At 53.2% G+C, this 17,133-nt stretch overlaps 1 protein-coding gene across 2 annotated transcripts in view; it reads right to left on the reverse strand.

Moving 5' to 3' along the window:
* SSBP3 (single stranded DNA binding protein 3) overlaps positions 1–17,133 on the reverse strand; it is a 54,469-nt gene that overhangs the window by 36,350 nt on the left and 986 nt on the right. For both annotated transcript variants that reach the window (XM_059477963.1, XM_059477962.1), the window contains exon 4: positions 16,853–16,937. In XM_059477963.1, coding sequence (XP_059333946.1) covers positions 16,853–16,937 — 85 coding nt within the window. The remainder of the gene's footprint in view (positions 1–16,852; positions 16,938–17,133) is intronic.

Here is a 17,133-nt window from a genome sequence, read left to right on the forward strand (position 1 = left end):
CCCCACACTGGAGCAGGGGGATGCCCAAAGCAGGCTGTGACCCCATGGAAGGGACCCACAATAGAGCAGATTGGGAAGAACTGCGCCTGGGAGAAGGACCCATGTTGGAGAATTTTGTGGAGGACTTTCTTGTGGAACAAACCCCACGTTGGAGCAGGGGAAGAGTGGGAGGAGTCCTCTCCTGAGGAGGAAGGAGCAGCAGAGACAACTGTGATGAACTGACCACAGCCCCATTCCCTGTCCCCTGGAGCTGTTGGTGGAAAGGAGGGAGAGAAAACCAGGAGTGAAGTTGGGCCCAGAAAGAAGAGCAGGGTAGGGGGAAGCTTTTTAAGATTTAGTTTGCATTTCTCATTATAATTTTCTGATTTGATTGGCAATAAATAAATTAATTTTTACTCAAGTTGAGTCAGTTTTGCCTGTGGGTGATGTTCCCCTGTCCTTATCCGATCCATGGGCCTTTCATGGTGTTTCCTCTCTCCTGTCCAGCTGAGGAGTGAGAGTGGCTTTGGGGGGCACCTGGCCCCCAGGTGGGGTCAGCCCAGCCCCTGCAAGTGGCCACTGGTGAGGTGGGAGGGCTGAAGGCTGTGGGCAGCTCTGCAGAGCCAGCACAGCGTGGGCATGGCAGCGTTTCATGGATGGCTGGTGAGGAGGATGTGTCTTCCCAACTCATCTCCATGGGGCTGAACTGGGGCTCCCAAGGGGTTCCCCAACAAAGGGCTGGGCTCTAACAAGGTTTAACTCCAGCCACTGCTGAACCCTAGAAACCCTGTGAAGGTCTGACCATGCTCACCAGCTGGGAACAAGTGCGGGAAAACACTGAGCTGGGATCCTTCCACCCTGCCCCAAACCCAGCAAGACCAAAAGCCTTCTGCAGCCCCCTCCTCAGACATTTCTACCCTCCCTCAGCTTCCCATTTCTCCTCACAAGCCCTCTGGTTTTGTTTGGAGAGTGTTATCCCTTCTCCACAAGCTCAACCCACTCCCACCACCACTGCCTTTTCTGTCAGCAGGAGAAGAGGAGCAATTCCATTTGCATGGGAAGGGAGGAGGGGAAAGCACCAGGCATCTTCCCCAGGTTCTGCAAGCAAACCTCTAATACAAAAAAAAAAAATATTGCATTGTCCTGGTTGTGTCTGGGATAGAGTTAATTTTGTTCCTAGTAGCTGGTACAGTGCTGTGTTATGGATTCAGTATGAGAACAACGCTGATAACACACTGGTGTTTTTGCTGTTGCTAAGTAGTGCTTACTCCAAGTCAAGGACTTTGCAGCTTCCCATGTTGTGCCAGTGAGGAGGTGCACAAGAAACCACGAGGGAGAATGGCCAGGAGAGCTGACACAAACTGGCCAAAGGGTTACTCCATGCCACAGAATGTCATATCCAGTGTATAAACTGGGAAAATTTGGCCAGGAAGCTTGGGGACAGGCTGGGCATTAGCCAGTAGGTGGTGAGGAATTATATAGGTAGCATCAGTTACCTGTTTTTATATTTTAATTCTCTCTTTCTATCATGTCCCTTTTCATTCCTATTATTGTACTTTATTTCAATTAATAAACTACTCTTATCAAAATCCATGGGTTTTACTTTCCCCTCCTGCCCCCCATCCCACTGGGGCAGAGGTATGAGCAAGATATATGGTGCTTAATGTGGTTTAATCTCAATCAGCAAATCATACATATATATATATATATATATATATACACACACCCCCTATATATGGCATGTGTGACAAACATCCACAGACCAGAACTGCTGCTGGTGGAGCCAAGCCAAGGGGTAGGTCAGGGCTCCACAGTTGCTGTCCCTGCAGTCAAAACTAATCTCCCAGATTGGGTATCACACACCCTGGGAATATTCATCTCTTGGCTACCCCCTGGACAAGCCAACCACCCACACCCCAGCATGAACCCCAGACACAGCTGCTGAGGACAGGGCTGCCTATTGAGGGAGAAAACCTGGGTTCACTCTACATCCCATTTCTGTTGGCTTGACCCACTGGGGAGACTCAAAAAAATACCAGTTTTGTAAAAATTGGTAAAGCAGAGAGAAACCCAACTGCTCTGGTGGCTCCAGCTGAAGAGCCAGCAGAGGAACTTGTGTGGGAACCCACACTAGAGATGCTCCCATAGCAAACACACAAATAGACACATTTCTTTCTTTTTAGAGACAGCATATACTTTTTCCTTATTGGGGAAGGAGCTTTCCTTTGGTATCCCCCTTGGGAGGAGCAGATGTGTCCTGCTGAGCTGCTCTCATGACAGCAAACCCCCGAGGTCCCCGTGAGACGCGCCCTAGGCCACAGAGCACCCTGTGCCAGCAGGTGCTCCCACCCCAGTTAGTCAGACTGACTTTCTGTTACTCTGCTCATTCTTACCCACCCTGGATTCATTCATACACTAGTCCTAAGGTAAGGAGGAGGATAAGTGAGGAGGTTCAGGTCAGGGTGGAGGTAGGAGACTGTGGTTGGGTGGCTCATGGTAGCGGGAAGAATAGGGCAATTTCTAAGTCGAACAGGATGGCTACTAGGAAGAAGCAGATTGAGAAGGGGAGTCAAGCAGATCCTAGAGGGTTGAATCCACATTCATACGGGGATAGTTTTTTTTTTGATTCCTAAACCCACCAAAACCTGCCATTCCCTTCCACACAACTCATCCCACCCCACAAGCACCTCCACACCTCTGGATGACCCACAGAGGGAGAGGCGCACATCCTACATCCACGAGACAGCTCCGAGCAGCACGGGCTGGGGCTCACACCCACCAGCGTGGGCTCCAAGCTGACCTGGAGGAGCCCAGCAGGGAGGAATTGGGGGCAGGGGGACCCTATCTTCACTGGTGCCCCCCCTTTCCCACAAGGCTGCGCCGGCTCCAGGCGCTGCCGCGATCCAAGCGGAGCAGATGGCACGCGCAACACTTACGGCTTCGCTTTCCAGCCGCCATCGCAGAGCTGCTTCTCAGCAGGGCAGAGGCGGGGGGGAGACGGCTTTTTTTTTTTTTTTTAAATATATTTTCCCTGGGAATTTTTGATTTCTTTTTAAAAACCCCATGTATAATCCTGTGCTGGAGCCCCGGCAGCGGAGGGACGGCGCGTGCTGGCTGATTGGCAGCCTGTCCGTCTGTCCGTGCCTGGGGACCCGGCTGACCGCCCGAAATCCCCGCCGAGAGGGACAAATCCTGGAAAGCCTCACAAAGCAGAGATATGGGGGGAAAAAAGGGATGAAGTGATCAAAAAAAGGGCTTTCTAGGGATTCTGCTGGCTCGGCTGGATTTCCTCCCTTTGCCTCTGCCATCCCAGTCCTGAGTGGAGAAGACCCAGAGGGAAAGCAGAGCTGTTTGAGCTCCCTGGGACATTGGTCCTCCTGTCTCCATCAGATAACATGGAGCAAGGGAGATGCTGTCCCACCCAGGGTGATGACAGGCTCTGGGGCCATTTGCCAGCTTGGGGATCAGACTTGGGGTCCAGTGTCACTACATGCCACAGTCCTCTCATCCTACTCCAATGGCTCAAACCAGGTTTTCTACTTCCCAGTGGAAGCCAACACCTCAATCAAGGCTGGGAAACCATAAATCTGGGCATCGCAGACACCAGATTGCTTTCAGCAGCCGCGCTCTGCACAGAGCTCGGCGATAAGTAACAAAAAGTCTGCGCTTTGCACCACTGATTTCTTGTCTGGGGATGCATAAAACCTGGAGATGACAGATCAGCACCTCGATCCAAGAGCATCCCCGCCCTCGCTCTGCCGGGGAGGTGGGTAAACAAAGGCGGCTCTCCCCGGCGTCCGTCCGCAGGCAGCTGCCATCGACGCCGCCGTGGAGAGTGGGAGGGGGAAAAAACAAAAGAGGTCTGCACGCTGGGATCTGCGGGAATGGGATACCCCCGGCGCTATCCCGGCCCTTTTATTCCACGGGTACCCACAGGGAGCTTGGCCCCAGCCCTTTGGACACTTCCTTGCCCAGCCATCGTGGCTGGGTGCCAAGGGCAGAGCCACACTCCATAACCACTCAGCATCCAGCAAGGGGGAAAACATCCCAGGTTTGGGCACAGAGAGTGGTTCGGCCATCCTGGCCAAGAGCTCAATGATGATCTGGACCAGGATGGAACAGTTCTGTGCTGACACTGGGCACTGTTGGGTGTGAACAACATCCACTCAAATCCCATGCGGGACTGCACAGGCAGAATTTTGAGCCCCTATCCAGTGGTGCACAGAGATGTAGTGAGGCCAAATCAGGCAGGGAAGATTTGGGATGCAGTTTCTTAATTTAGGTGGCACTGGCAAGGACGAGCGTGTGATCACCAACGCTTTGCACGGGATGGTGACTACAGCAAAGGGAAAGGGACAGCGCTGGGAAATGCCAACTTGAGGATGTTTCCGAGAAACAAAAATTAGAAGGCTGTAGCACTGACATGCTCAGGTCTTGGTCTATCCATCCGTGGGTATGTGCTGGTTGTGCCCCTTGGCCCAGTGAGCCCAGAGGAGCCTAAAGCAGCTGGAATAATGCTGCCACACTCCTCCCAAAGCCCACAAACCTTCCCCAAAGCCCCGGTTGAATGCTGAATCTCAACTCCATCACCTTTTCCAACCACTGTACTTCCCTGTTCATGCCCCACCTGTTTGTTACTAGAGCCACAGGGTTTGGAAGTACCAATGAGCACACCCTTAGCTCTGGGGCCACACGGATTATTTCATCTGGGTCCACCATGGCAAATCCTTTCAAAGGAGGAAAGGCAAGGCAGGAAACCATCTTTACAATCCTAAAGTTGAATAATTATCACCTGGGCTGCGGGAAGCCCTCTCCCCCTTTCTGAGCAGGAGCTCCCAGGACCCAGCAGTGCCCAGGGAGGGGACGGTGCCACCGGCCCCTCCAGGCTTTGCCAAGGAATGCCGGGGGCGGCAGCGGGGGGAGCAGCGGCAGTGGCGGCGCTGGGAAGGGAACCAGCTGGAGAGCCGCAGCCTCATGAAATAATGAAATGCCAAACCAACCCCTGCATCTTCCACAGTCTCTCAGGTCACCTACCAGATTAGGAGGCCTGTTGCTAAGGCAACCATATCTTGCAAGTGCTAGCTGAACTTCCCCATCGGTTTTAACCCTTTAAGGAGCAAAAAAAAAAAAAAAAAACCAAACCACCAACCAAACCAAAAACCTCCCTAAGAAATATGTATAAAAATAAAACGAAGGGGTAATGCCGATGATGCAACCCACAGGAGACCAGCGGAGGCCAAGGGGGGGCAGCTGGGAAGGGGAAGCAAAGGGAAGGCACCCCAGCAGCCACCTCCTGCACGGTGCAAGCCGTGCTGGCTCCCTTCCAGGCAGCTAATAAAATTATTCGGCATCCGCACACACACACAAGACCCAGCAAACTTTTGATGCGCCTGGCACGGCAGCAGGGGAGTAAAAAAATAATAATAATAAAATAAAGCCCCTCCCCAAAAGGCAACAAAGTCAGGTTCTGCATATAAAATGGGGGCAAACAAAGCAAAAATGGAACTTTTTTCTCTTTGTAATTTTTTTTCCTCCGGTGGCCTCGCAGACGCCGGGCAAGGCCTGATGGCTCGGCGAGCAGCCGGCAGCCCGGCGCCGCACAGGAGGGGACAGATGGCCGGCGCAGCCACGGCGCATGCAGGCGATGGGCACCCGTGGCCACCTCACCAGCCCTGCTGCAATCCATGGCCAGCAGCATCCACAACAGGGATGCACGACTCGTGTGCTCCGCGGCCACAAAACGGAATAATAAAAACAGCCCCTCCTACGTGCGAGGATCATGTCCCAGTGGGGTGATGGGGATCACAGTTCCCTCCTCTGGGAGAATAAAACCCCACTCAGACTGCACACCAGGCAGGGAGCCCTAAATCTTGCAGCCTGCTGGGTTAACAGGGAGGCCTGTGAGCAATAAGGGGGGAAAAAGGAGCAAGGCAATGCACAGGCAGCACAAGGGAGGAGGAAAAAAAAAAAAAAGGAGGGAGAGGAGAAAGAGGCATGGAAAGGAGGAGAAAATGTGGAGCGGCATAAATCAGGCACGGGGGGAGCGGGGAACACAGCAGCAGCAGCAGCACGTGCTGCGTTCCAGGCGCGCAGGCAGCGCACGCGGACGGCTCCTGAGCACCGGGATGAGCACCGGGGAGCAACCAGCCCTGTGCCCCTCAGAAAGGGGCCCCCGGACCCTCCTGCTGCTGGTTTGATGTGGGGTGTTGGCTCTGCTGGCCAGCACACAGCCATTTCCATGTTAGCCTCTGTGGGAAAGAAAAAGCTTCTGGTGCTGGTTTTGATGGCAAAAATTAGAAGGGTTTCTGCACCCTTCTTCCCACTCTCAGGTCAGGCTGGGGACAGCAGGTGTCCTCATATGAATCCCAGCAGAATGGAAACTTGCTCCCGAAAGTCTTCCCACCAGCCTGCTCCAAATTCATTACAAAGAGAGGGGCAAGGCTCAGAGCAAGCCCAGCTTTGCTCTCACCGAGGGGCTGCAGTGAGATGGGCTCACAGCATGCTAAGTGGCTGCTGGTGTTGCTGCCCGGCTGTGATCCTGCCCTCTGACCTCACCTCCAGGCCAGCACCCCTGCACTCTGCCAACCAGCTGACAGCAGAAACTTAATTAGCCACGTCTATCAACCCCCAAACATCTGTAAGCAGCAATATTTACAACCAGAAATAAAGAGGAGTGACCTTCGCGGCGTTGAAAGACAGTTGGGTTCTTGTATTACAACAGTGGGGACAGGCAAAATTCATTATCTCTAATAGCCATCCTTATAACCAGATTAAACACAAAGGCAGCAATTCCATATTCCCCGACTCGCCACCGTCCCCATCCCGAGCTGAGGGGAGCTCACACAAACCCCATGGCTGATGTTTATGCATGTGGCCACCTCCATCCCTCCTACCCTGAAAAGACAATACACCCTGGCTCATCCCACTCCACGGGCTGGGATGAGCCAGGGTGACATCCAGTTGGGGTCACACCTCTCCTGGTGCTCCTCCAGGCAGCTCCAAGGAGATGCTCAGCTCCCCTGTGAACCCTCTGGAGGTACCAGGGGTAAGGTCCCTGCTACACCAGGAATGCTGTGCTGGAGATGTCTGCTCACAGGATGCAAGCAAAAAGCACTCGGTTTCCAGAGCACAGCCAAACAGAGCCCAACCCTCCAGAAACCACCATTGTCAAGTCCCCCATGCTCAGACATCCCCAGCACGAGGAGTTTTGTCCTGAAGATGCAGCCAAGGCTTTCACCTCTGGCTGTGAGATCCTCGTGGTGCCAATCACCAGCCAGGGAGCCAGAGCCTGTTATTTTCATCAGAGGATGTTCTCTGTGGGGACCTTCAGCTGCCAGCCAGGAGAAACAAGCCACTGGAGAAAAAACCTAAGCCTCCTAATGGCTTTTTCTCCAGCAGCAGCAGTGTGAGGGAGGGCAGCTCCTTCTCCAGAAGATGAGCACCAGCGGGGCCAGCTGCTTTCTCCAGTGCTCAGCAGCAACAAGTCAAACTGCTTGGAAAACACTTAAGGTTGGGGGGGAGAAGCTTCAAATGGACCAGGCGGGCGACGCACCGCGCTGGAGCAACGGTAAAAGTTAAAATTAATTAGCTGGCAGGATGACAAAGAAGCCATTGTGCAGCACGGTGGAGCAATCCAAGTACAAAGGCTTTATATAAGTCATGTTGAAAACTCCTTGATGACTGCAGGTAAGGACAGACAAGCTGTCAGGACGTGCCACAACACCCTGAAGGGCTCTGGGACAAGCAAGTAAATCTGCTTTTAACGATGCAATGAGCCCTGGGAGCCTCAGCCTGGGCCTTCTCTCCAGCTGAGACTGGCAAAGGTGTGAAGCACCTGGGTGTTATTGGTGCTGTAATACCCAGGATAAAACAAAACCATCTGTTTTGGGGTTTCTACAGAAAACTGCATTTGAGCTGGGCTAAAGGGACCCATATGCAACGTGAAGCAGCGTTTGCTTCCTTGTGAGCTCCCCACCTCCATCCCCAACCCCATCCCACAAAGCACATCCCTGCCAAAAGCCCCCCTGATGAGAACAAGCATTTCAAAGCGTGGCTGTCCCTGCCCCAAACCAGACCCCAAGAGGGTCTCACAGAACCAGAGCCACCTCCTGGTTCACAGCTTGCACAGAAAGACCCCAAAGTGTTTCCAGCACCAACCGGCAGAGCCAGGTTGGTTCCGTTCCCCAGGGAGGAGCAGGCACTCCCCCAGAGCCACAGGCACAGCGGAGAGGGGCTGAAGCTGTGATGGAAAGTCACTCCAAGCTGCCACCAGCCATGACCCCCCCCACCATTCTGCTGGCAGATGGGCAGAGGGAGGCTGGGTGTGATTTACACCCCATCAGCTGCACAGCTCCGGCAGAAAGGAGCCAAGGGGGAGAAAAGCACCTCTCCCTCTTTGCTGTGAGCAAGGAGGTTCACAGGATCCTGTGGGGGTTCAAGCAGCTTCTGCAGTAAGAGGCTGCCTCATCCCATGGGGCTTCCCCCAAAAAACTGGGTGAGCACCCAGTGAGGGCTGGGCAGAGCAGGAGGGCAAGCAGGAGGATGCTCTGCTGGGCTGGGCAGGGCAGAGGAGCCAAGAGTGATGCAGCACCCTTATCTGCCCACCCCAAACCAGGCAGCTTCGAGGAAGCGCCCTGCCCCCTTCCTCAGCGTGCCCTGCCTTTTTTTTTCACTTAAAAAAAAAAAAAAAAAGGCAAAAAACACAACCCCAAACAACCAACCCAGAGGCTGAGTTAAAAACACACTGCCTGGGGCAGGAAGCAGCCACCTGCCTGGGGACACAGCTGGGCAATGCCAGCTACCCATGGGGTGACAAAGGGACATTTCCCACCTTACAGTTACTAGAAATGGGTAAATAAGCAAAGCCAAGGCCTGGGACACCCTCACAGCAAGGCTGCTCTGGAAGGAAGGAGATGCCAGCCAGCCACTTGCCATGGTGGGCACAGGGCAGTGCTGGACCCAGGGATGATGCCAGCTGTGTGGGTGGGAGCTGGGACAGAAGGAAATCCATGTCAGGTAGGAGGGACTGGCTGTGGGCTGTTTTACCTGCTGGGAGTGCCAAGGGATGCCAGCACCCCAGCTGTGCTGGGCAGGTCATGCTCACCAGCAAGCCAGAGCTGCTGCAGTGCATCCCCCCTGCTTCAGTTTGTAGCCAAAAAATTCCAATTATAGGTGCGAGCTCAGCCTTGAGAGATTGTAAAAAAAAAAAAAAAGCCAGCCCAAATCCAGGGAAAATGGGAAGGAATGCCCCCCCACTCCAGACCCTGTTTGAGGCAGGCAGGAGGGGTGGTGAGAGCTCATTTTCACTACAGAAAGCTGCCGCACCCCAGGAGGAGAGGCACCAGATCAAATGTTCAAGGGTTGATGCAGAAACATTAAGGAAAAAAAAAAATTAAAAAGAAAATGTTAGCTCAAGACACAGCCAGAGGTCTTCCTTTGGACTTTATCTTAAGGCAGCAGGCGCAGCCTCACACATGGACAGACAGACAGACAGACCAACCGACCCCCACAGGCTCCCACCCAGCCTGGGGAGCACAGAGGTGGGAATTACCTTGCTGAAAAGCACCGGTGGTGGTGGCAAAGGCCATGGAGGAGGAAGAGGAGGGCACAGGATGGCCGGGCACAAAGCACTGCTCTGTCCCACCACTCCAAAACACACAGGCACACGCCCCTCTGCCTTTATCCTCATGTACATCTCAACAGTGCATATTCCACAGATGTAAATGCATATGTATACATTTGTCTTCTGCTTAATTTTGATACTAACAGTCACTGTGCATGCCACATTAAGCTCGGGCAGCAGAATGAGCGTTTCTCCTCTTATCAAAGAAAAAAAATACATTCATTAAATGCACAAATTCAACACAAAAGAAAAAAGCTGGTTTTACCACACAGAGCTGTGCCCTCATCCAAACCCAAATTTTACCCAAGCCACCTAGGTGCCCCTCTTGCCCTGACTGGCACAGGAGACTGGTGTCACCACACTGACTGCACAACTGTAGCTTTGAACTCAGCTCCTGGCACACTTGTGGCCACGACCAGGAGTTTTGAGAGACCAAAAAAAAAAAAAAAAAAAAAAAACAAACCCTAAACCCCAAACCAAGGCAGAGGTGAGGTATTTGTTTACTTGCAGAGGCATTTTTGCTGCCTGCCAGCCTGGAGGAAAGCACTGTTTGTGCTCTGTTGGGACCCCAGCCCTGGGTGACCCCCAGGGATCTGCAGGATGAAGATTTGGAGGGAGAAGATTCTGGGAAATAAGGAGGAATGTGCCCGTGGGCTGAGGAGAAGCCTCAGCAGAAGTCAGGGAGCCTCTCTGAGTGGGATGCTGGCAAGGCAGGAGTGTGATGCTCATGGGGATCCAGCCCATGCTGTGTCCTGTGGGCAGATCCCAGCATTAGCCAGGCTGGGCACAGGGCAGATCCCAGCTCCAGCCAGGCTGGACACAAGGCACAAGGCACATCCCAGTGCCAGCCAGGCTGGGCACAAGCCACAGGGCACATCCCAGTGCCAGCGAGTTGGGCACAAGGCACAGGGCACATCCCAGCATTATCCAGGCTGGGCACAAGGCACAAAGCAGATCCCAGTCCAGTCAGGCTGGACACAAGGCACAGGGCAGGTCCCAGCCCACAAGGTGCTCTGGGTGCTGCATCTCTGCCATCCCCTCTGTTCCCAAGGAAAACCAGGAACCAACGTGGCTGCAGCAGCTCTCCCCGGGGCACCCCCACCAGGGAGGGCTCTGCACAGCCGGGTGCCATTCCCGGTGCCATTCCCGGTGCCATTCCAGCAGTGCCAGCTCTGCTGCAGGGGTGTGAGCAGCAAGAGAGGAGCAGCAGCCAGAGCCCTCCGCCCGCTCCCCAGGACCAGCCCCTGGCAGCTGTTTCCAATAGAACCAGGGACAGCTTTACAAGAGAAAAATCGGGAACAAAAGGCAGGAGAAAATCCAAGTTTCCAAGGTAAGGAAGGAAATGATCAGGAGCACAGGAAAGTCCCACTCGTACCCAACAGACGGCGTCCTGACCTAACACCTCCCCACGGCCGGACAGCAGCGCCCGCGCTGGGCTTCCCGGCACGGCACGGCACGGCACGGCCCCTCTCCCCCTTTGTTCCTGCCCAGGGACCCCCGCGGGCGGCCGGGGAGGGCAGGGCCGGAGCTTTGTGCTCCGCCGGAGCCCAGCAGCATCTGCCGGGGGCAGCGCTCCCCCCGCGGCTCCCCGCGCCGGCCGCACCGCGCTCGCCCACGTGGCCGCCGGGGCAGACAATGGGATGGGGATGGGGATGGGGATGGCGCTGGGGCTGCCGCGCTCGCCACCGCCACCGCCGCGGCAAGGCCTTCCTCCTCCTCCTCCTCCTCCTCCCCGCTGCGGGCTCGGCCTGCCGCTGGGAGCTGGCCCCTCGCAAGCACTGGGGGGAGGGGGGTTAAAAAGATAGTATAAAAAAAAAAAAAAAAAAAAAAAAACACAACAAAAACAAAAACAAAACAAAAAAAAAAAAAAAAACCAAAAACAAAACCAACCAAAACCAAAAAACAGGGAGAAGAAAAAACGCTCGAGTCTGGCTCGCTGCTGCACTCATGCAAGGCGAGGGCACGCGGACCCGCACACGCTGAGATGGGCAACAGGGCAGCACCCCCATGGGCAGCACCCAGCCCTGGCACAAACCTCCACTTGCCTTCCCATCCTCTAGCAAGACTGGAGAAATCCTCCCTCTCCTCCCATCCCGCTCCCGGCTTTTTTGGAGAACCCCCTCCCGGAGCGGAGCCAGAGAAACTTTGCGTGTTCGCACCATTTGTTGATATAAAACCCATCCCCTGCCTTACTTTTGCACAGGCACTCGGGGTGGGGTGGAGGGGGGGAACGTCTGTTTCTATTTGAAACCGTCAAAATTAGCATTCAGTAATTAAAAATCACACCCTTTCTCTTAATAACCTAACCAGCATGATACAATCAGGTTGTGCCAACTCTTTAATCTAATTGACTAATTACAGATTTTAATTTAGTCAGTTACTGAACAACTGTTGACAATTTGTTTTCATTAGGGACAGAACAGGATAAATATTTAGGCTCCCCAGTCAAAGACTAAGACATAAGCTCTGGGCTCTGACCTCCGGTTTCACAATGGAGCCTTCTCCAAGAGCATCACCCGTGGAAAGGTGCTGCTCTGCAATGCCCTGGTCCTGCTGCTGGGCAGCACGAATTCTGGAAGCTGAGGTTGCTCTGTCATGACAGCCAATGTTATTTAAAATATTAAACTAATCCACCCTTGCATGGTGCTCCAGCAAGAGCAGGCTTTAAAGGACACCCAGGCTCACCAGTACCCTTAACTGGGAGGGAAGGCCGAGCCCAGTACTGCCACGAGAGGGAATATCTGGATTTATTTATTTTTGTTGCCTTTTTTTTTTTTTTTTTGAAATGATGTGGAGTTTTGCAGCTGCTCCTGGCAGCCTGCCACTCCTGAAGGAAACTCCTCTCTCCGGTTACCTACCAGGGAACCCTGTCCCTGCAGAGTGGAGCTGGATGGAGCCCAGACAGAGCACAGTCCCACATGGAAACAGGACAGAGCTGTGTGTGCCACCACTGAGCCACATGCCCAGGGCTCAGGCAATGCCTGTGGGGCCACACAAAGCTGTTCCCAAGCCCTGTCCCTGCACTGCACTAAACCTGCCCCACAAACACCTCTTCTTCTACACAACACTGGCTGCACACAACTGGAAAAGCTCTCATGGACCATCACTACCACAGAAGCCATGGATCACTCATGGATCAACACTCTCACAACTGGTCCCACCCTCACAGCCATGGGTGCCTCAAACAAGGCAACCTTCACTGGTCCTGGAACAAGAAGAGAGCCTGGCATGGGAGGGGAGACAGCCGCACAAATCCTTCATGCACAAACAGCATCCCTTCCCAGGGGTCCCACAAGGCCATGTCACCTGGCAGTGCACCATGCCACGAGCTGGCCACACAGACCCTAGGGACCAGCTGGTGCTGTGACAAGGAAATGCTCCCTGCAGCCCAAGAAAACCCAGGCAGTGATGCCTGTCCCACACCTGGATGGGGTGTGACTGGCAGATTCAGCATAGAAGAACCATCCCTGGGACACCCCCAGTCTGTACAGCCAGCAGACCAAAGTTCTTCCAGCCTCTTGGGCTTCACCTTGTTTCCACCAAGCATGGTAACTCCAGCAAGCCTGAATTCTCCATCCATCCATCCATCCATCCATCCATCCATCCATCCATCCATCCATCCATCCATCCATCCATCCATCCATCCCCATGAGCTTCAGAACCCCTGAGATCTCTCTAAAGGGAGACTTTTCCATATAAAAAGGAGGAGCCCTGGTTATCCCCAACCAAGACAGGAGCCCTCAACACACCATCTTTTCCCAGACCAACCACTGCACCTCCAGCAGCAACCACCCCCACTGCTTCAGAGCATCTTTCCAGACCCAAGTTGGAAAGAACTGCAGCAGCTTTCCAAAGTTAAAAACAAAAACAAATAAATCAATGCTTTGCGTTAATGGCAAGTTGAAGCCACAGCTCCGCAGATCTTGTGCTGCAAGGAAAACAGTATTTCCAATGTTCCCAAGTGCAGGTCCTCCTCAGGAAGAAACTGGGGGAAACAGAGCTAGGGCATGATGAAGTCAAAGTCTTCATCAGCTAAAGGCTACCCTGTGTTTTCTCTCCTGCATGTTGCCATGAGCTGGCTGTGCAGGCAGAGCAATAACACAAAAAAAAGTATGTAGCAAACAGTCAACTAGATTTAAGTTCATTTTCTGTAGCTCGAGGCCAAAATCGACTGAAGTGGTTCTGGTGATCAAGTTTTCTGCAATTCCCCTTTCTGTGTATTAGCTCTTTGACAGAAATTCACTGCGGTATTTAAACTGGCAGTCATCACCGCTAACTCAAATTGTATTGGCTTTCACGGCGTTGAAATGCTCAACTGCGAGCAGCCATCGGCCAATTCCCAGATAACGCGGCGGCTGAAATCCCCTGTCATGACCAGAGATCCCCTTGCAAGCCCTGGGAGCGTGCTGGAACGCTGGCCTGCTCGCCACAGGGCTTGGAGGAACACAAATCAATGGCTGAGTTTAGGGGTTGGTGTTTGTGGGGTTGTTAGCTTGGGTAAACTCTCTGGGTACAGGTGGGAGAGGGTGATGAACAACCGTGCAACAACACAACTTGATAATTGTGTTAACAGATGCACAGACATGCCAGAGATGGAAGGGTAGAGCAGAGCAGCATTCTCCTGCCTGTGCCAGGTGAATCCCCACTCCTATCGTTCTTCCTCCAACAAGCACCTTTCTACGAAGTCCCAGAAGGTTTTTGTCCCAGCTTGGGAGAAAAACCTTAGGGGAGACTCCACAGTTTTCAAGAGTTGCCTCAAAAAAAAGAGTGGTGGGATTTCTCCTTAGATTCTTAATTTCCTTCCTTGCTTTAATTTCTCACTGAAGATTTAAACACTGAAAACTGGAGGGGGAAATCAGCAGAATTTGTCCTGCTGCTCCTAACAGTTTTCATACAGCTATGCTGGAAAATAAAGTGGAAATGACACACCGTGTAAATCCCACCCTGTTAATGAGAACTGCTCCCCCTTCCCAAAAGATCTGTGACCCAGGTAAGAACCTCTCCAGTGCTGGTTTTGGGAAAATGACATGCCAGGCTCCCAAAGCAACCCCTCTTTCTGTGCTCACAGCAGCACAGTATCAGGGTTAACACAAACCATATTCTGGGCAAACACCAAGCAGGACACACGGAGTTTGCCCGTTGCTGGCCAAGTGTAAACACAATGCTCTACAAACCTGGGGCAAGACTTAGACTGGGATATTTTTAACCACAACCACCACATGAAGCAATTCATGACTCAGTGATCCAGCCCCATTTGGGGCTCATATCCCATTTTAGCTGCCATGCACTGCTGATGGCTCGCTGGGTTTGCTGTTTGACACTGCCCACCACGCTCACCTGCCCAGGAACTGGAGAGGAACAAGGCTCTATTCACACTCCCACGGTTATCATTCTGCTCTTTGGTCAATATTTAAGTTTTGGCCAGGTAGGTCCCTGCCCTGTAAAGTACATGCCGTGCCAGGAAAACACCACTCCTCAGAGAGGGACTGCACCCTGAGCATCCATCAGCAGCCACGCCACGGAGAAGCACAAGCCCTGTCTTGGGGCCAAAACATTGCCTGGGGACACCAACCCAGTGCCACCAAGCCAAAGCACAGGGCAGTGAGAATCTCAGGAGTTACCCAAAAGGTAAAGAAAGCACTTGGGGCTCTTAGAAAACTGCGTTACACTGAGAATTAAAAACAATCAGGATTGTGTCTATTTACTGTAAGCTTAAAGCAACGTGTATTAAAGAAGTTTATGCGAATCATCTAATGCACTCAGGCCTATTGTTAGAATTATTACCAAGCTAAAAAAAGATTAATTTCTCTAAATACACTAAATCCTCAGACACGATGAGGAGGCTGCTGCGGATGGAGCATTACCAGGTCTTGCTTGCTAATGTCATCTTCACCTGTGGCTCTGCTGCCCAAAGATCTACCTTTGCCTTGCTCCTGATGAGCCCACTGTCCCATCTGGGCTCCCAAACCCCCCACAATTTGCCCCAAAACATCCAGGAAGCAAGCAAAAGCCAACAACTGCCAGACATGCTGCTGGTTATCAGCTCTGACCCCTGGTTCAGGAGTTCACCATCTTAATCCGACCCAGTGAAAACAAGCAATGCAGACAGTGGCCGCAGGGATGGATGGACAGACAGACAGACAGACAAACTCCACTAGTAAATACCCAGACACACTTCTCCCAGACCCAGCGGGGTGGGAAGAGACAAGAGGCAGCTGAGCAGCCAGCCCAGCCTCTCTGGCACTGCCCGTGCCCCAGGGTGGTTGCTGTGCCCAGTGCCAGCGTGTGAGAGCCGTGGAGGTCCCCGAGACGCTCGCCTGGCACCACTCGCCAGCAAACCCTCACACATCCCCAGCCAGGCATGTCCAGGCAACCAGAAACTTGGGAAGGGAGCAAAAATGGTTTCCATACCATAGTCTCCCCGGAGCAGACAAAACCAGCTCCTGCTAGGAGGTTTAAAGGCGCTTGACTGGGGTCCAAGCCCACAGCCAGGTGACTAATCCTTTGATGCACATTCCTCCCAACGCGGCGGATGCAGGACGGGAGCGGGCAGCCCACCCGTGGCCCATGGGGCAGACGTGCCATGCACCCATGGCAAGGGGGATCCTTGGGGACACACCTCAGACTCAAGCATGCCACCATCCATCCCTGGGTCATGCTGCCATCTCTGCAGAGAGCAACCCAAACCATGGAGAGCCAAGATGAACAATGACCGACCAACCAACCAACCAACGGGGCTCTGCAACCCCAGCTCCAACAAGACAACACCTCTCTCCTGCTGGGATCAAGGGAGGACTCAGGAAACCAAGGGAGCCCCCAGCCTTGGCAAAGGCAGGGAGATATTAACTGGGGCATTCAACAGTGGTTTGGGGAATTCCCCCTTCTCCTCCCCACCAAAATCCAACCCCCGCCCATCCTGCAAGGTGCCCTCAGCATCAAACATCTCACCACCAAAGTGTCCTCAGCATGAAATATCTTGCCATCGACCCTCTATAAACGCTTTGTGGTCCATTGCTATGCAAAACTTCTTAATTCTACCACTAGCCCGAATGCCTTTAAGTGCTTAAGATAAGTATCTGAGCTCATTTACATAATTGCAACATTATGAAATACTGTTCAGTCAAATCAGAACATTGCTGGTTAAAAAAAAACCCCACGCTTTTTGCCAGTCGGTTACGTTAGGTTGGCTCTCAGTGCGCCGGAGCTCCCCAACGCCATAATTACCGCGAGGATTAGAAACTTGTTACTCACGTAGTCATGAAAGGCTTTGGCTTCACTCGAATGTTCACAAGTGTCTCGCCTTTCGGGAGCTGCGCAGTACAGGTCCCAAAACACGCTGCACGGCAGGGAGAGACGGGAGAACAGCAGTTACTCATCGGGGATCGGGCACCCAGGTCAGCGCAGGTGAGCGGCTTCGCTGGGCTGGCACCACAGCTGGATCCAGCTGCGCATCCCAGCTTTACACTGCTGGGACCTGACTCAGGAGCGGGAATGCTGGGTGCTTAAGGTAGCAAAAGTAGCCTTCAAGAGGC

This window comes from Ammospiza nelsoni, chromosome 9, assembly GCF_027579445.1.
Source record: "Ammospiza nelsoni isolate bAmmNel1 chromosome 9, bAmmNel1.pri, whole genome shotgun sequence".
NCBI classification, from domain to species: Eukaryota; Metazoa; Chordata; class Aves; order Passeriformes; family Passerellidae; genus Ammospiza; species Ammospiza nelsoni.